Below are 24,483 nucleotides of genomic sequence, written 5' to 3' on the forward strand. Positions count from 1 at the left end.
TAGGAATGTTTTCAATGAAGCAACCTTTCACCCAGGATCTATCTCGGCATACCAGATTTGCATTAAAGGATAGTTCTGGATCTTACAAGTAATACATACAGTTGATATCTCAAATTTAAAGCTGGCTGACTTGCACAAAGCAGAGTTTTTCTGTTGTATGTGTGTGTGTGTTTCTCAGAGAAGATGATGACATTAATGATGTGGCCTCCATGGCTGGAGTCGACCTGAGAGAGGAGAACGCACAGATCTTGACCACCATGGTTGGCTCTGTGGTGCAGTCATGCCAGGATCAGCTCTTCCTCTCGCATAACCCAGTGCTCAGCCGAATCCTTCATACAGGTACAAGAGCTGTTGTGATAGAGATAGAACCTCTGGGATGCTGGCTTGATAGCTCCTTTAACCCATTATTCGATTTTGGAAAGAACCCCTAAAACCTGAGGTTTTCTGGAAAACAGCACCCTGGTGTCAACGTCTACTAAAAAGCTGATATCTCAGCCTCTGTAGGAGATAGAAACAAAATTCAAAATGTATTTGAGAGCTTACACCTGTGGCTTTGACAAGAACAATGTTTTATTTGTGCAAATCTTTATCAAAATACTTAAAACATTGCACAAACTATTACAAAGTTGAAAATACAATAAAACCAATAAAATAAATGACAAATCTCTCTAGTTATTATTTCTTATCAATACACTTTTTATTTACAAAGCACTTTCCAAGTCAAACAGATGCAAAGTGTGTAACAACAAATAAAAAAATAGAAAAAAGTCACATTTACACCTAGGATGTAGAATAAGTATACTGTCATCATCAAAATTTCCTATAATTATCATAGATCATAGTAATAAAACATATATTGCTTTACACTTTACCAGTTTCAAAGTGCAGTCAGAAAAAACATTATTATTTCACTGATTATGATTATTATTGTTACCTCCAGATTGCCACGAATCTGTCACGGGACATGTGTTTAGAGAGGCTGGTCTTGAATAGATCCTTATTTCTCCTCCAGTAGTCTTGTCTAACAGGCAGCACCATTAGCCCCATCGCTACGCAAAGTCCGATGAAACTTTTCATCTCAGTGAGTCTCACCGGATCCCACTTTGCCGACTTTCACAAGACATGATCAGAGCTCCTCTGTAAAAATCTTTTCAAATACCTGCAATGGAGTTGCGTCTGCAGGTAAGTTTATCTTCACGCCTGGTGTCCGGGTAAACAGTGTTGCAGTGACACGGTGATACTTGTCCGTCTTCCACTCAGACACGAAGCCTTCAAAATCTTCTTCTTCGTCATCTTCTAAGAACATCTCCCTCATCCATACATCTTTCTCAATTGGCCCAGGAATTTCAAAATCTGGGTCAGCAATGCCATCATCGCCACTGCCACCGGCAATATCACTGCCCTCGCTTTTTCTCCTCCGGCAAAACTCTCTGTCTCTGCCATTGTTTACAATCTGCCTGAAGCACATGTAAGAATCAGCCTCCTTATTATGACATGAAATCCTTACATGAAATGTACTGAGAACTACAACATGACGTATCCGCTTTCCCGGCCTCAAAGGTAGAAATGCGCACATGCTCTCCCGGTCTAAATGGGTTAAGGAAATTACTGGCTAGAATGAACAATTCTGTGGGCAGTAGAGCCCTCTTGTGACCAAATAGCTTAACTGTAGTACTGAAAACGGTCAGATGGCAAAACAGCGCAGAAGTAATGAAGATATGTGCTTATGTGCTCCTGATAAATCCTGAGTTCTGAATTTTGTAAAAAAATATTTATTTTAGAAGCTACTGACTTGGAAAGCTTGTCTTGCCCAACATAGTTTTAAAAGGCAATATAGTCTACAGGGACCAGCAGAGCTAGAGTTTAATGTCCATTTGGGTCTCTGAATTGGAGAAAATAATTAATTCAGGTAGGTGATGGGTGAATTATTTATACGTAGCCCACATGCAGATCCAGAATAATTTTGAGCTGATGAGTGCCTCACTACAAGCTATATCATTTCCTCAAATTTCCTCAAATACAAGCTATATAATTTCCTTGGCCATTATTTACTTACAGTATAAACTTAATTGTAATTATGCGTGTAATGAAAGAAGAGTAGAGTAGGGGAGATCCGCCACTGTCCCTCCCTCAGCCCCATTCTTCCTGTTCAGTGTGCTTGTGTCATGTGCGTGCATACACTTTTATGTTACCAGCTTTTGAGATTAATGTTAAGCCATTGAGGAGCTTTATGTCTTTATCTGTCTTTTGCCTCTTTTTCCATGAAGGGACGCAACATCTCCCTCTGTGCTCAAAAACCCCCAAAAAGTTGGGGTTGAATAATTGAATAATGATTTAGACCATGATTGGAGCTTTGATGCATTCGAGTAAGCCCCAGCATTCCTGCAGGCTTGTCTATAATACTAGAAAGAGCAGTTTAACCGCCACAAGCAGGCAGCATGACAATAACCAAATTGCAGTGTCTCATCTCTGTCAGACACCAAAGTATGCCTGATAATATTATTATTAGTATTATTATGGTCATGGAAACTATGTCAGGTCACATTTAGAATGGTAACAGAACTATGTCAGAAACTACTGCATTTAATTTGTTCATTAAAGTCACAGTGTGATAACAAGACAAAGCATTAATAAAATAAAATGTGATGATTTTCTTCATGTTTACCATTCAATGAGTTAATGTTAGTTAAATATATCCACTAAATATGTGTTTTTCTTCCATTTCTTGGCTTCCTTGAAAATGCACCAGCTTAGCTACCATGTGTCTTTGTGTTCAACTCTTCCTGTTATACTGATGCCATATGTTTTGTGTGTCCTGGGGTAGGACGGACACTGGGAGTAACTGATGTCAGCCCAGAGGTGGTAGCTCTAGTTTCTCATGCTACGCAGGAGTGTCTCCGTGGGCTGATAGTGAAGCTCACTGTGATGGCAGAACACCGGAAGGCAGCCCTGAAGGTACATCAAGTGTGACCTGAATCAAAAGGGGTGTCACGATCTCAATTGTAAGTCAGATATCAACCGAAATGATGTCACAATCTCAGCCTTCAAAATCAAAGGTGGAATTGAGGATTAAGCCAGTCTGGCAGGCATGCCAAGGGGGAAAAAAACACACACACACAGCATGTTGCATTGCAGTGAGTGGATTCACATTGGATCTGGCATTGTGGTGAATATGCAGGTTTTCACATTCATTTTAATGAGGGTAGTCCGTTTTGGCTGCGGTGGTGCATGCTGAAAAATTTGAGACGGAGTCAACTTTTGGAGAAACGCAGCCCGACATCACATTGTGTTGGCCAATCACATAAGCTGGTGATCAGCCTATGACTGAAGCAACAGTGGAGTGTAAAGTAATGTGTTGTGTGTATTAATTCAGTTTGCACCAGTTTAAAACACATCTGTGGATGTCAACGGTCACTGCAGGACCGGCATGTTTAACCTACTGTGGCAGAGGCATGACCAGAGATCATAAGCAGAGTAGAACGGGTCAGTAGCATGGCATGTTATTAAGCATGGATTTAATACTACAGAGGGAACACAAGAGACATTTCTCAGTGTAGCATTAAGTTTCACTTTCACTTGGGTTAGGTCCTGTCCCCCAGTTTAAAACACACACAGTAATGACTTTACTGTTTTTTTTAATCCATCGATGAGGACAAACAATCACTAGTAGGTGCAGGATAACATAGCAGCTTCGCCTTTCTGCAAACTGATCAGCGGGGTTCCCAACACGTCGCACACATGGACCATGGAGTGAATCTCCCAGACCACTGCACCAACCTGCGTTAATTTTTTTGATGCACGATTAACGCACGCCGATATGACCCTTGGCTTGCCCCGTAGTTTGGGAAATCAGGAAGCTTTGCAGCAGTAAAGTTGTAGATGGCAAGCAGAAACAAACCTCCTTGAGCAGAAATGGATAAAGAAAAGGGTCTTTTGAATGACGAGTTCAGCTTCAGAGCCCTGCCAGATGGTTCTCTCCACAAGAAAAAAGTTATTGGCATTGACTGTCGATGTGAACTGAGTTACCACTGGAGTACGTTGAGTCTCAAATACCACTTGCTGTCCGAGCACATAGCTGATGCAGAGAGACCCCCCACTTTTAAGGTTAATTTAGAACAGATAAAAAATGTGATTAATTTGCGATTAATTGCGAGTTAACTATGGACAATCATGCAATTAATCGTGATTAAATATTTTAATCGATTGACAGCCCTAATAAATAAATATTTTATTTATATATATAAATATTTTATTTATATATATATATATATATATGGGCTGTCAATCGGTGTGTGTGTGTATGTGTATGTATATGTATATATATATATATATATGTATATGTGTATATATGTATATGTGTGTATGTGTGTATATATATATATATATATATATATATATATATATATATATGTGTGTGTGTTGCTGCTACCCTGCTTAGTTTCTAATTATTAGTAGGGATGGGCATTTTAAGTAATTTCCATATTTGAGTACTCACGTTAGATTATTATCAAGTACTCACAAAAAAATCCAATGCAAGAATAGTGTCCATAATGACCACCCAAGCAAAAATGTGGGTAGGTGATCGAGTTAGGGACACATCTTATACTGCTTTTCCACCAAAATTAGCGGGTCTACACAGGATTTTTAAACCTGGGTCAACCTGCTAAAAGTCACCTACTGACCTCATTCCCGCTTCCCGCAGGCAAGGCAGCCGGTCTGTGATTTGTATCTGAAGCAGCACGTTGTAGCGCCACTGACGTCACGTTTAACATCAGGAATGCGCCGGAAATGGGTGTAACAGAAGAGAAAACAACGATAGACCCACTGTATAAGAAGCGTCTGTAAAACGTTGGATAAGTTATTCTGAGCGTCACAACCCCTGCAAAATGATCAAAATTTTAGCCATTCGGTTCAATAACATTTGCAAAGTCCAGAAGAGCTGCATGAATAAATGCTGCCATTTTATCCTCATTCAAGTAGTATTGCCATACCCAGAAAGTTTTTTTTGTGGCTTCAAAACACCACTGAGCAGGTTTCATAGGAATGAACGGCGCTCCACCTCCATCACTGTGTGCAATAATAAAACTTTCTTGGATAGACTGCATCTGAAATTCCTTCCTTATTAACGTGCCACCACCGGATTTGAAAATGTCGAAAAATCACTTTGAGTGGCAGAATTTATTGTGTTCACCCCGGTCTTACGTTTAGGTCAGAGCTGAGCATAGGTGATAAAAAACAGGTCTACTGCAGAGTCGATTGACCCGGGTGTAAATTCAGAGTTTACACATTCCCATTGCACAAAAAAGACCAATCCTAGCGGGATTAAGTAGGATTTTTGACCAGTGGAAAAGGGGTATTAAATGCCACTGTCAGTACAGTAGCAGTAGCTACCTTGAAGGCACTTTGCAGTTCAGCACTCTATTACACTGCGCTTTTCCCATACATCTTCTCAAATCTTGTTGTTGTTTGTTGAGGTAGTAGCTTGTACTCCATCTTAACAAACGGCTTAACAGTCAACTCAAACCTTCTTTAACAAAGCTGAAAGAGAGCATATCTCGAGTCGCCCTATTTTATGATGGGTTGCGTAATTATTTCTGCCCCAGTGGAGTCACAATGGCGTGTGCTATCGCTGCTAGCAAATGAGGTGAGTAGATTGCCTGTTAACTGTCCTAGATAGTAGTAATTGTCCATACATACACAATCATACATAAGGTCACATGCTTGCTATGCATATTTGTTCATTTTGTCAAAAACCATATAAACATTACTATTATGTCTGGTCACCATTCTGCCTGTAAAACATCTTGTCCTGTTAAATTTGTGTGTGTGTTTGTGTGGCAACAGGAGGATCTGTGGCATACCAAAGTGAGTGACGCACGCTCCCAGCTTCGCTTCCTTGGTGAAATTGAGTGTTTGAAGAAGAAGAGAAAAGATGAAGAGGAGAGAGAGCGACTGCTGCGTTTGGCCAGAGTAAGCTAGACTTGGCTAGAAAGTCAAACTGCTCTTGCTTGACTGAAATGAGACTTAAACCACATTTTTTCTCTTAGAAACAAGAACATATTACAGTATGTATTCAAATACAAATGGTATAGAGACTATTACATTTTTATCATTTGAAGTTTATCTTTAAAAGGGTAAACATTTTTTGTGCCATTTTAAGTCACAAACCATTTTGTCTGAAACAACAGTGATTATCTGTTGACGTTTCATTTTCTGCCCATATTTTATTATTAAATACTGCTTACTAAGTCAACATCTGTCTGTTTGTGATCAGAGTCGCTCACACACTGAGGATCCACAGCATCAGCAGCTCAAGCAAAGAGCCAAAGAGGTGTGTATATCCTTTATTCTGGAGAATGGTGTGAGACTCAACAATCTGCAAGCTAAATAAAACACCAAATAATGGTACTGAAAATGGTAAAAATCCAATTTCTATACAGCAATCCTGCTCAGTGATTTCCAACATTGGCAACAATCTTGTAATACAACAATATATTAAAGGGGGCACTATGTAATTTTGAAGAAGAAATTCAAACTCGGAAATATAAATATTTTTCCATAAGTTAATAAACAAGCTGTTATCAGAAGGAAATAAGGCCGCCAAAACACTGTTTGAAGCTAAGAAGGTGGCAGGGTCCGCAAATTGTAAACAAAGTAAGACAGTATGAAATTGTGTTGTCCTTTAAGGTCAGTTTGTTTATTCAGTTTATTCAGTCATGAAAACAAAGAGTTTGTTTATTTTGTTTGTTAAGATATAAAAAAAATCAGTGAAAGTAAATGAAAATCTTTCCCTTCTGATTAAAATGTTCCCTAAAACTACATAGTGCACCTTTTTAAAGGGATAGTTCACCCCAAACTCAAAAATTACCTGTAGTGCGATTCATCCATTAACTCCATCAATAAACCATCTCAACACACCTTTGCAACAATTGAACGGCTTTGACACCTCCTTCTCTCTTTAATTTCCCTCTTTTTAGAGCACACCATATGAAACTAGAAAAATTGCCTTTCCTGCGAAAATACAGTGTGAATGCTGACGGCTAAAGTGATTTCGGAATCATCTGCTGAATGTGCTGGAAAACACTTGCCTGACATGCACAAAACTATAAGAATGAATGGTCAAGAATTTGCAGAAAAAAGCTGGAAAGGCTGAAAAGTAATAGGTTGAAAGAGCTTAAAAAGCTGAAGATTTTAATAGCTGAACGGTTTCTCTAGCTGAATATGAAGCTGAATATTTGAAAAAGTTGAAAAAGCTGAACAGTAGCAGAACCAAAGTTGAAAATGTCCCCATAAGAATGAATGGGAAAACACCTCCCAAACACCTGCAGGTCTAGAAAAGGATGTAATGATTATGGCCAAAATATGTATACAGTGAGTAACAGGAGACATTGCTGAACCATGTGATGTATTTTTTATTTCTGTAAAGTGAAAAATGAGGGCACAACAGCGAGAGACAAAACCGGTACCGTCTGCTCCACTCCAGAGATTTAGGCTCAAAGTTAACACTGCGGCTTATGGGGGAGTTGCTGGAGTGCTATTGTGTATGTGAAGTAAAAGCTGTGGGACCCAAACTAAGCTGAAGAGAGTTTTTTCTAAAGTTTTTGCAGCTGCTCTCCACTCTAGCGATGATGTCACCCACTCTAGCTCACGCAATACACACCCATTATAAACCCAGAAGAGGAGCTAAAAATCCTTCAAACTAAAACTGTGATTTTTTTCAAAACCATAAAAGATTTTAAAAAGCTGAATACATGACCAATACTTCAAGGTCTTGTGACTATTTTAAAGTTGGAATGGTGTCTCTAGCTCAAAGTATGAGGTGCATGAAGAGGTTGAAAGTGGATGAGTTTTGAGGAGGATTTGAAGATTTTCCCATTTGCTTCCATATTAAATGTTTTTTGAAAAAGCTGAAAAGTACAAGGCTGAAAGAGCTTAAAAAGCTGAACATTTTGATAGTTGGTTTCTATAGCTGAACGTATGCTGAAGTAGTAGCAGAATGAAATTTGAAAAATTCCCCATAAGGATGAATGGGAAGAATTTCCAGAAAAAGCTGAATATTTCCAAAAGTATGAAAGATAGAAAAAAGAAAACAGGAAGCCATCATGTCCTTTTAAAAAGCTGAACATTTTGATAGTTGAATGGTTTCTATAGCTCAAAATTTGTAGGAGGAGAAGTGGTCCAAAAAACGTACGGAAGCTGGAATAATAATAATAAATTCCAGAAGAACAATAGTGTGAATGCTTTGAAGCATTCACACTAATTAGCACACCCACTCATGTCACTCACTGGAATTGCATTGCCGCAAAATCAGAATTTGATTGGTAGTAGCATCACATGAGATGATGGTGACTTTACTGGGCTGCTAGTGCTGAAAAGGATAGAAACACTACATTTAAATAGAATAATTCTCAATAATTTATTGGGAATTGGTGCAGGTCCATAAAGGACAGCGTCTGGGTCCAGACCCCAACTGCGCTCTCCGATCTAGATTGTTTTGGTGTGAGTTGTGGAAATTTGGAGATATCGGCCATGGAGATGTCTGCCTTCTCTCCTGTATAATGGAACTAGATGGCACCTGGCTTGTGGTGCTCAAAGCATCTAAAAATACATTTGAAAAACATAACTTTCTCTTTCCTGATTTGTGTTACCTGATGGTATATGTTGTGCTATTGTTATTTAGCCAACCTTCGCAAATGTAAGTGGGGTGGACAAAATATTAAACAGCTGTCAGTGTAACACAATAGAATTCAACAGCAGCATGCTCTACATCCTCAGTGGGCAACGGAACCAGGCTCAGCAGCCTCTACTGACAGCATGGCCGAGGTGAAGAGACTAAAGAGGACAATGATGGAGGAAGCCAAGGAGGGAAAAACCAAGTGACTTACCGTGAGGCAAGACATTAGAGTAAATTACAGACGACTGGCTTAGTGTCGTTTGCGAGCGACTCATGAAATAGAAGACTTGCAGACAGACACAGAGCTAGACTTGTAATCGGTAATATTAGCTGGCCTGCTGAGTTATATCTCTTGTGTTGTTGCACTTGCTTGTTTTTGATCATAAGCCTGATGAAATTTTACTTACGTAAAAGTAAAAGTACTGGTGTAAAAATCTACTCAAGTAAAAGTAAAAAGTAGCTCATTTAAAATGTACTCAGAGTAAAAGTTACTTAGTTACTTCTTAGGGGGGTGTATAATCTCTCCCCATGCAATAAAAAAGTACAAAAACATACACAAAGCTCAAACTCACTTTTTTATTAAAGAAAACACATAGATCACAGATAGATCCAGATTACAGTTCCTCCTTAATTACTCAATGAACTTGCTATTAAGTTTGAACAGGAGCTGGTTTTCAGGACTCATCAGGTGAGCCAGAAATAATAATCAGAAATAAACCTTCTGGCACTGCAGTTGTCCAGAGCCAATCAGATGGACAGTTACTGGCACGCAGACGCAGTGCAAGTTCATCTATTTTTTTTTTTTTTTACTTTGTAACGGAAGCTATTTAAAATGTAGTGAAGTAAATTACTTCCAACAATATGTACTTAAGTAAAAGTAAAATTACTGATTTTAAAAATTACTCAAAAAAGTACAAGTACACAAAAAACTACTCAATTGCAGTAACGAGAGTAAATGTAACTCGTTACTTTCCACCCCTGCCAGACAGGTTATGTTAGCTTGGCATGCTGGTTACTCTTCTGAGTTGTGTGCAAACTTTGACTTCTGCATGGCAAAAACAATTTGGGGTTTGTGCATTTTGTGCATTATGGCACTCCCACAGTTCCTGTATTGAATACAAAGTGCCATAATGCACAAAAAATGCTTCCATTTTCACACTACTTAACCCCAAAGCGGAAAGTCTTTTTCACTACATGGAAATTAGTAGGACACACAATGTCTCCTACTCTGTAAAGTCCATTCTCAGTGTATTTGTCACTGAAAGCTTCAGGTTTCCACTTCACACTTGTGTATGCTGAATAGTGGACCCAGATTGGTCAGCTCAGGTTAGTAAATTTTCAGCTTGAATCAGTTTTACAGAGTGAGCTGCTCAGCCACAGACTACTTCGACCCTCTACCCCGGTATTCATCACAGTGAGAGGCTCTTGCTATGTTTCAAGTCTGTGTGCCTGTGTAAATCCCCACGAAGTGTTGTCTGGGAACTGGTTAAATCCCTGCTCTCTTTCATGCTAATTGTTCATTTAGTAATGCAAAAGTGTGTGTAAGGTTTTTTGCTGGCAGGGCAGGGAAAGGTGTGAGGGGGATGAAGGGCACTAGTAGCAGTGTGGCTATTTAAGGAGGCGGTAACACTGCGCAGTGCTTGTGTAGCTCGCAGCGGTCACGCTCCCAGAGGTTTCTCCACAGCAAAAAAAAATCAGTTCATTTACATGCCACACTACTGCCACCCCCACGCACTACATTCACTATATTTTGCCAATTCTGTACTTGCACACAAATACTCTGACAGCCTGAGTAGGTGTGCTGCTAAGCAGAAGTGATTTTAATTGGAGCTCTTTTTCTGGTTGGAGAATATTCTGTAAATATGTGTTCAGTGACAGAACCATCTTCAACAAACTTTGTGTGGATAATAGGGCTGTTTTCGACTAAGGATTTTCATAGTCTAATCTGATTCGTCAGATTTTGCCGTTGTCGACTGATCGTCGAACCTTTTTTTTTTTATTTTTAGATAGCAACTAGATCTTATTTGCGACTTTTTTCCGTTTCAAACAATTGAGTTAAAACACTCAAAAACACGGTAGGTGTGAAACAAATACTTTTTTATTTATTTATTTATTTATTTATTTAAAGCCAGATGAACAAAACTGGGCATATCAATCATCAGGTTCACATAAAATAGGAACAAAATGGCTTCAAAAACAACAACGTCCCAAAACATGCCTTTATCTCTCAGTTAGGACCCTATTTCTTGGCTTTTAATTCACAGTTCACACTCGGGAATCGGGATAAAATAAATAAAGAAAATTAAACTTAGCGCAACAGCCTGGTACTAGTGCAAAATGTCATAAATGTGTTTCAAATACAATAAGCCTGCCTGAATAAATACAAACAATTATAAAACAACGCAAAAATACACATAATACAAGTCAGAATCGAGTGGGCTTCAGCTAGTCCACATGCGGCAAAAAAGAGAGAGAGAGAGAGAGAAAGGATGTCTTGCTTGCTGAGACGCTCCACACGCAGCCTCAAGCTTAAGTTCACAAAAAAAAAAGAAAAAAAAATCACTTCTTCACATATGAAAAGTGTTCTACTGCACTTGTGGTTGTCTGGAAAACCAGCTTGTTCACGTTGGTCGGGAAAAGTGCGCTCCTTGATTTATTGGCAATGAAATCCACCTTTGAAAATATCCTCTCTGATGGCGTGGAGGTGGAGGGGATGCTGTGAAATCTACTAGCAGCTCTTGACAACTTTGGATATCTATCCTCGTTTTTCTGCCACCATTCCAGAGGGCCTCCATTGCATTTAGTGAAGTCCTTCAAATAGGCCTTCATCTCACTCGTCTCATCCTGTTCCTCCTCATCTTCATCACTGGCCAGCAGCATAGCCATCACAGTGTCCTGTTTTGGGGCAGTCGGCCCAGGATCCACCGTGTCACTTTCCTCCTGACAAGACCTGTCAGTTAGACTCTCAACTAGTTCTGCCACCACTGAATACGCCTCATCTCTTTGGTCGTCGGAGAGAAAGGAGAGCTTCTTGAAGCATGGGTCAAGCACCGCCGCACTGATGTAGACACTTCTTTCCAGCCCTGGCCCTTTAAGCTCCCATCGCCTGTCCATCTCCTCGGACAGCGTAGTCTTGATGATCTTTGTGATTCGACTGTTGTCCTCATGCACCACAAAATGTCTTTTTTTAATATTCATAAGCATGGGGACAGTGGCAGACAGGGATACATTATTTTCTTGGGACAAAAGCTCTGTCAGAGTGATCATTGGTTTCAGAAGAGCGACAATGTCCTCTGCTGTGCGCCACTGTGATGTGGATAGCTCCAGGTCATTCGGCACTGTTTGCTCACACTCTCATCTGTGAGCACGGGTGAAACTGGCCCCGTCTGTTCTATCAAGCGATCGAGCATCAAATAAACAGAGTTCCAACGGGTAACAACATCCTGCACCAGTTTATGCTGAGGAACATTCTGTTGTTTCTGCTTATCTTGAAGTGCTGTGGGGGCCTTTGCGCTTTTTTTGAAATGAGAAACCAAGCGCCTTGCAGCAGCTACAGTGCGGCAAATGGGGTCCTGCTTCAGAGCGCTGTTTATGCAGAGTTGTAATGTGTGGCCCGCGCAGCGCACCCCTTTCATATTTCCCCAGGAGGGCTGCTGGACCAACTGGTTGGTGCACGCAACCATGTTTGCTGCGTTGTCATGCACCACAGAAACGATCTTGGTACTTGGAATGTCCCACTCGCAAATGATCTCCGTCAGTTCTCGTGCAATGTGATCGACTGTGTGACTGTCCTCCATTTTTTTTGTTTCTAAAACGAAACTCTCCAGTCGCCAGTCTCCGGTGATGAAATGTGATGTGACTGTGAGATAAGCCTCCATCTGAAGCGAGGTCCAGATATCAGTTGTGAAAGCTTCACAGTCCTGCATTGCCTTGTATATCTCTGACCGTGTCGATAGATATTTTGTGTGCACGACATCCATCACTGTAGCTCTTGTAGGGACGGTGTAGCCTGGCTCAAGTGTGCGCAAGAGTTCTTTAAATCCTGCACCCTCAACAATGCGCACAGGCCTCATATCAAGTGCCACAAACTCCGCAATTTTTTCAGTAATTTCCTTTTTTCTCTTCTCTGAAAGTGGTGGTCTCAAATCAAGTTTTTTTTGCGTTAATCTCGGGGCCGCCGGTGATGCAGATGTGCTGGCTGAGCTGTCGTCATGACACTGCGGGTGTAACTGTCAGAAAAATGATATAATAATATAGGGTTTTATTGACAGATAGGGTTTTTTGTTTGTTTGTTTTGTAAAGTTAACAAGCCTTACCCGTTTCAAATGATAGGCCATGTTGGTTGTCGTCGTGTGATATGAAAGAAGCTGCTGACACAACTTGCACTTAACTTTCTTCGGGTCATCTTTAACCTTTTCAAAATACTCCCACACTTTGGATGATTTTTTAGAAGCCATTGTGAGCCAATAAATCCGTAGATGCTAACGGTCCTGTAGTGTGCTGCTCACCTGCGCTCATTTGGATTGTGCAACTGCAGTGGGTGATTTATTAATAGTAGTATTAATGTAGTAAGAAGCTAAGACTACCGTTTAAACGCACACATCATTTTGAACTCTTTATTAACAGAAAGTAGGCAGATTTTGTATCAAAATAGGCTTTGATATAATGAAAAAAATACATTCTTTGTAACAATTTATGCTCAGCAGCCGTGGGCACCCTCATATAGTCAGAATGGTACGGTCTTGGTTACATAACAACATTTTCCGACAATTCGACTACCAGGTTCATAGTCGAATCAGACCTCATCGAATCGTCGAATAGTCGACTATTGGAAGTCAGCCCTAGTCGAAAATGTTAGTAAACTCATGGATTTGTGATACAATTAACTGTAATTCCCTCATGCTGGGCAAATCATGTTAATAAGTCAATAATTAGTTAATTTTGCAAGTTCACTCTTATATTCAAGGTTTAAAGGTCATTAGGCTAAAAGCATAATCCCTTGCCACCCAAACCATACCAACCAACCTTTCACATGTCACATTAAGGTTTAGCCGAAAAAGCATTTTCTTCGTTTTATTTTTCTGTTTTATAAGGCAGTGAACATGAGGTCACATAATTACATTACAGTGACAAAATGGTACATTTTCATTCATATTCACTGTTTTAGTTGTCAAACTCTCACCACCTGTATGTAACCCATTTAGCCCAATACTCTTATCCCTTTCTCGTTGTAATTTTAAATTGAATGCCATACATTCCATGCCGTATTTGTTATACTTATCCATTATCTATCCAATGTTTCAGGGTGGGAGGCCTTTTAAGAATCCAACGTCTGCCTTCTTGCTTGTTGATATGAGAATATTCAATAAATATGTGTATCTGATATCCAGTTCCTTTGGTATGTTTTTAAGTAGAGAGAGAGACTGGTGAACCCAATATTGAATCCTAATAAGCTCCGTGTGGAAGGTCAAATATCAGTCCAGAAAGGATGCAAGATGGAACAAAACCAAGCTGAAAAATAACTGACTACATGAAGCAGACCTTTCTTCTTAAAGACTTAAGTGAAACCAAACTATACAATTCATCTGCCCAGCTAAAGATCTCAGATTACTTTTATTTTAAGTTATGGAGTTAGAAGTAGCATCTTCGGGGGGATTTCTAAGCAGATTCATGGATATTTATTTGTGATATTGGATATTATATTATCCCCTGGAAATTTCACAAACACTGGATCTAAAAATATGTGTCTCTGTGATCAGATTTGACTGAGTTATGACTCCACGTAACCTACAGTAAGTACCTTAGTAACCTCCATAAGCTTTGTGTCACAACCGCTGCTGCTGCAGATGCTGACAGTGTTGATAATCCTCCAAATCAGCAGCCAGACTTTCATAACAAACTTCATGTTGTCTCTCCCTTCAACTCTTCCGCCCCCCCCTGCGGAGCTGTGCCTCAGAGCTTGAAACCCTCGGTTCTAGAGCAATCGACTAGACAAGGTTGCCTGTCGGGCCTTTTTTTCTTTGAAGTTTGTATTGATGTGCTGGTCTGGCACAAGGAATACGGTGAAAAGATGCAGCTAAAAGGAATACAAATGGCTGCAGGTGAACAGAAATGGGCTTTATATGATGATGATGATGTACTTGTATATCTAGACAGCCCATCATGATCCCTACCTGTGCTGATGTCACATGGATCTTACTCTCGTGATAAAACAGATGTCTGTTGGACATTATACTGAACTAATCAAGACAGCAGGTAAACATGGAGGAAGTGTTGAGAACCAGTGACCTCAAGGGTGTCACCAATCCCAGTGAAAAGAGATTTTCACCCATTGTTTTTAATTAAACTTTTTTTTTTTACAGGTGAAACAATCACGATATAACATGCTTTAATGCTAAATAGTAGTCTTCAGAGGTGTTGGTAGGCAGATTTTGTTACCTTTGGACAGAGTCAGGCTAGCTGTATCAAAGTCGATCGTTTAATCTCTAAATCAGCAAGCAAATAAGTATATCTCCCTTTGCAAGAGATGGCAGAGGTACACACATTCTTTATTCAAGTAGAAGCACAGATACTTGTGTTTAAAAAAAGAATGGTAAAAGTAGAAGTACTGATTCAACTTCTTTACTCAAGCAAAAGTAAGAAAGTACAGGCTCTGAAAAGTACAAAAAGTAAAAAGTATACCTCTGAAGGACATTTCTTTTGTGAACAGAGTTGTTTGTAAACACACCAGGAAGATAGTTGATTGTTGAGACCCTTCTAGGATGTCAAATAGCCACATTTTGGCTTATTGAAGCATCCCGAGCAGCAACAAAGTGAGAAAATCCAGGCAAAGAACTGCAGGGTCTGCAGATCCAGCCACCACTACACATCTAGTGTCCAAAGAGATTATGTTTATGAGAGTCTATACATTGTTTTTTTTGTTTTGTTTTTTTAGGAAAATGTTGCACATTAAAAGTAAATGAAGGAGGAAACACATTATTCAAGAGGATCCCCAGGATAATTGTGTCCAGAAAAACAAAGTAGATTTTATTAAACTAAAGCCAGCCTAGAAATAAACGAGAAGATTTCTGAGCTGAACTATTTTGTTTGGGTTTGATCTATTTTTCTTACGCTGCAACATGCTGGTGTACTTTTCATCATAGGCCTTGTTGACTCCTCTCTGGTTGTGGCCAAAAAGTTCAATTTTGGTATCATCACTCCAAATAACTTTGTTCCAGAAGTTTTGAGGCTCATCTCTGTGCTGTTTGGCGGATTGTAAGCGGGCTGCTTTGTGGCATTGGCGTAGTAATGGCTTTCTTCTGGCGACTCGACCATGCAGCCCATTTTTCTTCAAGTGCCTCCTTATTGTGCATCTTGAAACAGCCACACCACTTTTTTCAGAGAGTCCTGTATGTCAGCTGAAGTAATTTGTGGGTTTTTATTTGCATCCCAAACAATTTTCCTGGCAGTTGTGGCTGAAGATTTTGTTGGTCTACTTGACCGTGGCTCAGTTCCAACAGAATCCCTCATTTTCCACTTCTCAATTAGAGTTTGAACACTGCTGATTGGCATTCTCAATTCCTTGGATATCTTTTTATATCCTTTTCCTGTTTTATAAAGTAAACTACCTTCTCCCACAGATCCTTTTGATAATTATTTTGCTTTCCCCATGGCTCAGAATCCAGCAACGTTGTGCAGCACTGGATGAAACATGCAGGGGTCTGTCAGGAGCCCAGAAACTCACTGACTCACTGACTTTTTATACACACACACTGATTACAAGCAAACAGATCACAGGTGAGAACCCGTGTGTGTCAACTTGTGCAAAACCTCCAGGGTATATAAACTTTTGATCAGGGTCATTTGGGTAGTTTCTGTTGTCATTATGATTTAAAAAGCGCAAACACAATTATTTGATAATAAATGGCTTCACCCAACCACTAACCATGAGTGAAAGTAAAGTTTTTGTATTATCAGTCATATTCTCTGAAAAATGGCCAAAAAAATCACAAATTCTGCCAGGGTATGTAAACTTATGAGCACAACTGTAAGTTGATTTTAAATGTGAGTATAAGAATAGAATGTGTGAGTAGCTGTGTAAGTCTTAATTCACCACATTTTCACAGATCTTTTTGCCTCTCTTCTCTTTTCAGTTACAACAAATGGAGGAAGCTCAGGTGCAGCAGAGAGAGGCCAACCTCACCGCTCTGGCTGCCATCGGGCCTCGCAAGACAAGACTTGTAGAGCAGACTGAAAGCCAGGTTGGTCTGTGTGATGTCTCCATTCTGTGTTGAAAACCATTTAACCATGTACCAGTAACCATTTAGTCGCATTATGAGACGATTTTTGGAGACAGTGCGACTAAATTTTATAACCAGGGTCACCTGTGCGACTTGCAAATATGCCCTCCTCAATTTAGTTTTTTATTATTATTATCATCATCATCATTGTATGTGAAACAACAGGAGCAGCATTTCTGCTAGTTTTGCCGTGGCCGCCAAAGCAATACAAAAAATATCACAAAGGCAAATAAAATGTTCCGTGATTAATCAATGGGTCCACTTCCTCAATACATGCACGATTATTATTTAATGTGTTTGTTACTCTACCCATGAGGCCTGCGTTGTCCCCCTTTCTTCCAAGGAGAGAAGGAGGGAGTGCGCCTGGACGTAGGCGAGGGGTTCCCCATGACCAGATTATTGTAGTTTATGAAAACACAGCATTGTGACAATATACAAGACGTCGCCTATGTAAGGTGGATCTACCAAAGTGCATTCAACCTTCGCTCGACTTGTTGACTCTATTGGTCTGTTATAGAAAATCCAGTCTGTGATGTGAAAACAACAGATTTCCTTCCTTTATCCTGTTATTGTAGTGCACTCTGACTGATAAAAAAAGACTTGAAGAATTAGGGGTCTGCTACTGATAAAAAACATGTTAATGTTTTGTTTATTTTTTAAATCTTCTTTGTCGGTGGTATTGCCACTAGTCCTTGTAACAGTTTGAGTCTGTTGCCTCAAGTAGCAGACAGACATCTGGTTTAGTCTCCAAAACCTTGCCCATCATCCAACAGCTTCTGGCAGCTGTAGCATCTGCAATGACGACGATGTCTCTCGGAGTGAGGTTTTTTTTCTGAAGCAAGTGCAGTATTTTGATGTCTCCTCTTGATGTATAGATCTCTTTGCTCAAAAAGTCCTGGTGGCAACATTTTTTTTTTTCCTTTTCAAGAGAAGAATGTGATTAGGTGTTCGAGCCTCCAAGTCATTCACCTTATCAGAAACTTTAGTGATAGGTCTGCTTCTACCTCACAGAGGACGGTTTGTAGCCCTTCATCAATTGTTGGCAGAGAACAGAGTTAAGAACTTTTCTCACCAAGTGTATCAAATGCTCACACACACCACCATGATGGGATGCTGCTGGAGGAAAGTTCCAGGTTATTCCATCTTGTAACATACAGCATGTTGTAGTGCGGCAAGTTAACGTTCCCTCCACTAACCTGAAGCCGCGCCAATGAAAAGACACGATGGCAACTGCTGATATGAGTCACATCAACAGAACTCGAACCCCAACCCCCTCCTGCTTCTCTGAAATCACCGCTGTGGAAATATTTTGAGTTCCCGGTGAGTTATGTCAAATACGTTCGCGTTGTTGACAAGAAAACCGCAGTTTGTAAGCTATGCACGTGTAGCATGTGTCCACAGACGACATGAAAAATATGGCAGGACATCTCCTCAGGCATCATAAAGAAGTAGATTTAACTGAGAAAACTACACCGTTAACGCAGGCAACTCTTCCGTCCTCATTTAGAACTAATCTTCCACAAAATTCAACTCACGCTCAAGCAATGACTAATAGTGAACAATAGGGGTATTTGTAACATCAGACATGCAACCTTATTCAGTGGTGGAAAACCCTGGATTTAAGCATTTACTTAGCGAACTGGAACCATGTTACGAAATGCCAAGCAGGTCTCATCTTACCACAAAGGTTAAATAGCCCCACAGGGACAAATAAAGTACTTTGAATTTAATTGAATTGCTCTCCATGTGTGAAATGTGACGGAAAAAGTTATTGGAGGTCTGAGCAGTGCAGATTTAGTGGCCTTAACGACAGATTGCTGGACCTCCAGAGCAACACAGAGCTACATGACCGTCACAGCACACTACATAAATGATGATTGGGAAGTAGAAAATCCAGTCCTTCAAACTCACCCCATCTATGAAACTCACAGAACTGAAAATTTGGCAATAGTGCTGAGGGAAGTAGTAGTTGTGTGCACACTGCAGTTACAAAAAAGAGTCACTAGATGGCCGGTATCCTCTACAACTTCTCTTCTTTTGTTTACAGTTAGATTCCAATTGACTGGTGAAACAAGTTATTGTTGCATTTATATTGTTAATAAATAATTTAAATTTGACAATAAGGCCTTAGTGTGGTACATTGAAAACAAATAATTGAGATTATATCACTCACTACACCATGTAGACCATATTTTGAACCATTGATCCTAGACTAGACGAGTCTAAAAATGGCATAGCCATCTGTTTTTAAAGAAAAAAAAATTGAGTATGGAATCGTGACCTTAAAATCAGAAATCAAATCGAGTCGAGGATTTGGAGAATCATGACACCACTATTCATCAGGTAAGACTCTCCTGTGGTAAGTTTGCCATCTTTTGTTCAGCAGTATTTCCTCTGTGACATTTGCATGTGACATATTTGAATATGACTTTCCTTGCAGCTGAGTTGGCATTCATTAATCAGTATTTTTTCCTGGGATGGCTCAGCATGTGATTTCTCCCTCCATGCCCAAGCTGGATGGATGTGGTGCAGGTGTGCAAGTGTGGAAACATGTTGATCCTGAGACAGGATAACCAAGTGTTTAGTTTCCTCCGGTAAGCTGCTCTATTCAGGTGACCACCCACTCTCAGCACTCCATCCTCCAATACTAGATCAAGTTTGTATAGTTGACTGTCTTTCTTGACATTCATGCCAGCTTTCAATGAGGCATTTCATCTTTGGATCTTTGACCTTGCACGAAACAAACAATTGCCTGCTCTGCCTTGGTATTATCTTGAGGACACAAACTTTGTCTCTTGATTGTGAATTTGAAGTTTTGCATTCTTTTCCCCAATGTTGTTTTTTGTTTATCTGGGTCATTTTGGATTATACTGAAAGTAGCATGGATTTCCTTACTTTTATTCCTGAAAAACCTGAGCAGTTGCTTCAGTCTCAGAAACCAGGCCATTGCTGTTTTCAGTTTCATCTAAGTTGAGAAGTAGTTTATCAGATAATTGGTATGACTTTCTGCATCTTTAGCAATGAAGTTGACTGCCAGGTCTCTCTTGACTTCCGGGTCATCAGAAGAAATCACATTGAGATCCATGTCAGATTTAGGCCATTACTCCTCTGGCCTAGAGAAAAACTCTGGTCTGTGAATCCACCTTTTGTCTTTCAGGAAGTCATTCACTTTCCTTTCACTGGATGCTTGGTCCACCGGATTCTCCTTAGATCCAATATATTCTCCATTGTTCAACATCAGTTGCATATCTTATGACAGCTGTTCTGTTTGCAACAAATGTGTGAAAATGCTTGGTTTCATTGCTGAGGAATTTTAAGACTGTTGTACTGTCTGTCGAAAAAAAATGACTTTTGCTGCTGAACTGCAACTCACACTGGAGCAATCTATCAACTCACACAGCGAGGACAGCAGCCGTGAGTTCCATCCGGGGAATGGTGGTTTGCTTTAATGGTGCAACTCTGGCCTTTCCAAATAGGAATGCAACATGCAGCCTTTTGTTATCGTTCTCCAGGAGTTCTCCGTTCTCCTCAGGAAAAACGGCTGCAGCTGTGCTCTAATGGTGTTTTGGGTATGACGCAGCGATCCACTTTGAACTCTCCTATCTTTCCAAGACCCTGTAGCCATTCCAAGCACTGTTTAGCAAAGGGTTATGGCCTTTTTTCATCCCATCCATAACTTTCCTTGCACAACTCCTGTAACATTTGCTTGGCTGTCAAAGTGAAAGAAACAAGGAATCCCAGAGGATCATACAAAGAACTGACAACTGACTTCTTGTCTGTGGTCATTCTTGCGCTGTGGTTCTGAACTTGAACTTGAACATGTCTGTATACGCACACTACTGGAATCCAAATGCTCTCTCAATGGGAAGGCAGTCTTTATCCAGATCAGGCGCCTTCATTTCCTTTATTCTGCTTTCCTCTGGAATTGATGCCAGAACTGTAGCTGTTACTTATCCACTTAGATCAGTCAGATTTTTCACCATTTCTACTGCTTCCTCCTCTGAAGACAAAGACTTTAAGCAGTCGTCCACAGAAAAGTTGTAGCTGATGGTACTGACCACTTGGGTAGAGAACTGAGACTGGTTGTCATCTGCTGTCTTTCTTAGAGCATAGTTCACACAACTCTGTGACGACACTGCTCCAAGCAGGTGAACAGTCATGCGATATTCCACTGGTGCTTGACCCTGAGGTCACCACAGAAAGCAGAGAAAGTTGTTGTGCTTTTTGGAGACCTTGAACCGATGAAACATCACCATCAACTGACTCCTGCCTGAATCTGATAAGGACACTGATGAGTGAGTTTGTAAAATTGGGATCTGGTCACAGTTGGCAAATTAGTGACGTTTCCTTTTAAATTTCCCCTGGGATCAATAGCATCCATCCATCCAGCCATCCATCAAACACCATCCATCCATATTGAAACACCACTCTCAACTTTCCTTTCCTGGGGTACCCCATTGTGTGGAATATACTACAATTTCCCATCACTCTTATTTAGTTAATCTGGTGGAACAACTGAGACAAGATGTATACTCCTCTGGAAACCTTTCACTGAATATATATAAACAGGGTTCCCGCGGGGTCTTAAAAAGTCTTAAAAGCATTGAATTTATGAATTTGGAAATAATACCTTAAAAAGACTTGAAAAAGTCTTGAATTTTGATATCTGGGTCTTAAATTTTGTGCTGTATGTAACTTCTCCGTATCGCATTTTTCGTCAAAAGTTTCATTTGCATGGATTAAAGTTCTCCGTTGCTACGACGGATTTCCGTCATTCAAACTTCACAGAGGCGACTTGTGAGATCAACGTAGATCGGAGGAACTGTTGGCTGATGTTTATTGACAGATCGTCACACTCTACAGCCAATGCTATCGTTAACAGTGTGCTCACCTGACCAATGACAGTGTAGAGACCCACACAGGGCGGGATCTCAACACGGAGCAGCGCTAAAGTTGAGCTGCTTAGCTAGCAAGGACTCGTCGCGCTGCTACGTTATCAGTTGAGTTTAGTCAGCACGTGAGAACTCGTCTGACACGGAGAGTCTCCTGTTGTGTGCTACATGTGTGAAATAACAACTATAGTCTGGACTTTGTCTGCAGTGTATCTGTGTAAACGGCTTCATTCAGCGTCGCTCCCTCCCCTCTGGCACCGTGAGTTACCATGGTTACAGGACCGCCCTGAAACTTTATGATGATGATCAATAAGAAGTGTTTGGTCAGTTTGACTGTACAGAGTCATGAATGTTGCCTGATTGTAGCTCAATGCTGAAATCTTGTATTATAACATACAGAACAGCCTCAGAGCCTCTTTGATTATTAACATGTTAGTGATGACAGAAAGTGAGAACTCGCCATCAGACTGACAAGGCTGCAAAAGTTGCTGTTTGTATGATGTATTTTTCTGTTAAACGATAAAGGCTCACTGTAAACAATATTATTATTATTAATAATAATTAATGATGATGATGATGAGAAGTAGAAAAATAGCGTACTGAAAAGTTCTTATTTGAAAGAGTAAAACTTGAGAGAAGCTTGGCAAAACAAAGGCACAGATTGATTTCATAGATTGAAAATTACATTGAAAAGACAAAAAACATTTTAAGTGTGAATAGAACAGCTGTTCAGATCATGCTCCTGTAAAACACTGTTGGTCAAATATTTAAACTTAATGTCTGCGTTAGAGAACATGGTGTGGGGTGAGGCTGTAAATCTCATCTTATTTTTTTAGCATGTGTCAAGTAAAATGCAGTGTAACATGTTTCACAAATTACAAATTAGGAATATGACTTGGCTACAGTTTGAAAAAACATTTCAGTCAAAAGATTGTTTTTGTTTTAATCCATGCATTTGTCAACCACTATTATTTTGATCAAAGAATGTAAATAAAGAGCGGCAGAACCATAGACTGTATGGGCAGAACCAATAATTGCGAACGCAACGCAGCCCCAGAGAAATTGCTCAGAACGCTAGAGTCGATCTAAGCATGTCTTTCGGGTCCACGCCAACACTGAAAGCAGAGGTGTTGTGGACGCTTCACACCATCGCCAAACACCAGTCCTACAATGGAGATGGATCCCCATTAGCTGTCGCCAAGGTGACACCCCCTCATCCCTTACATACCCACAGATTTCTGTATTATTTTATTTAACCAGTAAATCACATTGAGACATCTCTTTTGAGTACTGTGGACGTCTTTTGTTTGTTGAATAAATTAACACTCCGAAATTCAAGGATTTCATTCTTTTTTGCCGGTAGGGCCGTGAAATAGGCAGAGAAATAGGTATTAATTTTTGATATGAATGGTCTTAAAAAGGTCTTAAAAAGTCTTAAATTTAACTTGAAGAAACCTGTAGGAACCCTGTGTGTGTATATATGTATATATATATATATATATATAAAAATATATATGAGATCGAGATCAAGAGCTGTCTGAGGCCTTCAGAAAGAAGATTGTAGCAGCTTTTGAGTCTGTTAAGGGATTTAAAACAATCTCAAAATAATATGAAATCAGCCATTCCACTGTTTGGAAAATAGTCAACAAGTGGAGGATATTCAAAACAACTGCCAACATGCCCAGGTCTGGCCGTCCAAGCAAGTTCACCCCGAGAGCAGACTGCAAGATGCTAAGAGTAGTCACCAAAAGCCCTTAAATGTCATCACGGGACCGACAGCAGGCTCTTGCTACTGTTGATGTGAAAGTGCATGCCTCTACAATCGGAAAGAGGGAGGTGTGCATGGGAGGTGTGCAAGGAGGAAACCTTTGCTCTCTAAGAAAAACATGAAGGCCAGACTGAAGTTTGCCAGAGAGAACTTGGACAAAGAGCAGGACTTCTGGAATAATGTTCTTTGGACAGAGTCTAAAATTGAATTATTTGGACACCAGAACAGAGGACATGTTTGGCGTCAACCAAATACAGCATTCCAGGAAAAGAACCTCATACCAACTGTGAAGCATGGAGGTGGAAGTGTCATGGTTTGGGGATGCTTTGCTGCAGCAGGACCTGGCCAGCTCACCATCATAGAATCCACCATGAATTCTACCGTGTATCAGAGGGTACTTGAGGAACATGTGAGACCATCTGTAAAAAAAAAAAATTAAAGCTGAAGCGGAACTGGACCCTGCAACATGACAATGACCCGAAACATACCAGTAAATCCACTAGGGACTGGCTGAAAACTAAGAAATGGAGTCCTGGAATGGCCGAGTCAAAGCCCAGATCTTAATCCCATTGAGATACTGTGGGTGACTTGAAACGGGCTGTACATGCAAGAAACCCCTCAAACATCTCACAGCTGAAAGAATTCTGCGTTGAGGAGTGGGGCAAACTTTCCTCAGACTGATGTCAGAGACTGGTAGATGGCTACAAGAAGCATCTCACTGGAGTTATTTCAGCCAAAGGGGATAACACTAGCTATTAGGGGGTAGGGTGTCCTAACTTTTCCTCAGTTAGAATATGCATTTTTGTTGATATCTTTTGTTCAATGAGTAAAACAAGGTACATTTTTGTTGTTTACCTGCAATTAAATAAT

General features: G+C 40.2%; 1 protein-coding gene across 1 annotated transcript in view; it reads left to right on the plus strand.

Annotated features, from left to right (window-relative positions):
• The window catches only part of LOC311258442 (transcription initiation factor TFIID subunit 4-like), a 43,444-nt gene that overhangs the window by 16,954 nt on the left and 2,007 nt on the right, over nucleotides 1–24,483 (plus strand). The window contains exons 12-17 of the mRNA XM_084354701.1: nucleotides 4–88; nucleotides 179–339; nucleotides 2,825–2,955; nucleotides 5,845–5,970; nucleotides 6,275–6,331; nucleotides 16,807–16,914. Coding sequence (XP_084210827.1) covers nucleotides 4–88; nucleotides 179–339; nucleotides 2,825–2,955; nucleotides 5,845–5,970; nucleotides 6,275–6,331; nucleotides 16,807–16,914 — 668 coding nt within the window. The remainder of the gene's footprint in view (nucleotides 1–3; nucleotides 89–178; nucleotides 340–2,824; nucleotides 2,956–5,844; nucleotides 5,971–6,274; nucleotides 6,332–16,806; nucleotides 16,915–24,483) is intronic.

Source organism: Pagrus pagrus (assembly GCF_965226575.1).
Source record: "Pagrus pagrus genome assembly, chromosome: 6".
NCBI lineage: Eukaryota > Metazoa > Chordata > Actinopteri > Spariformes > Sparidae > Pagrus > Pagrus pagrus.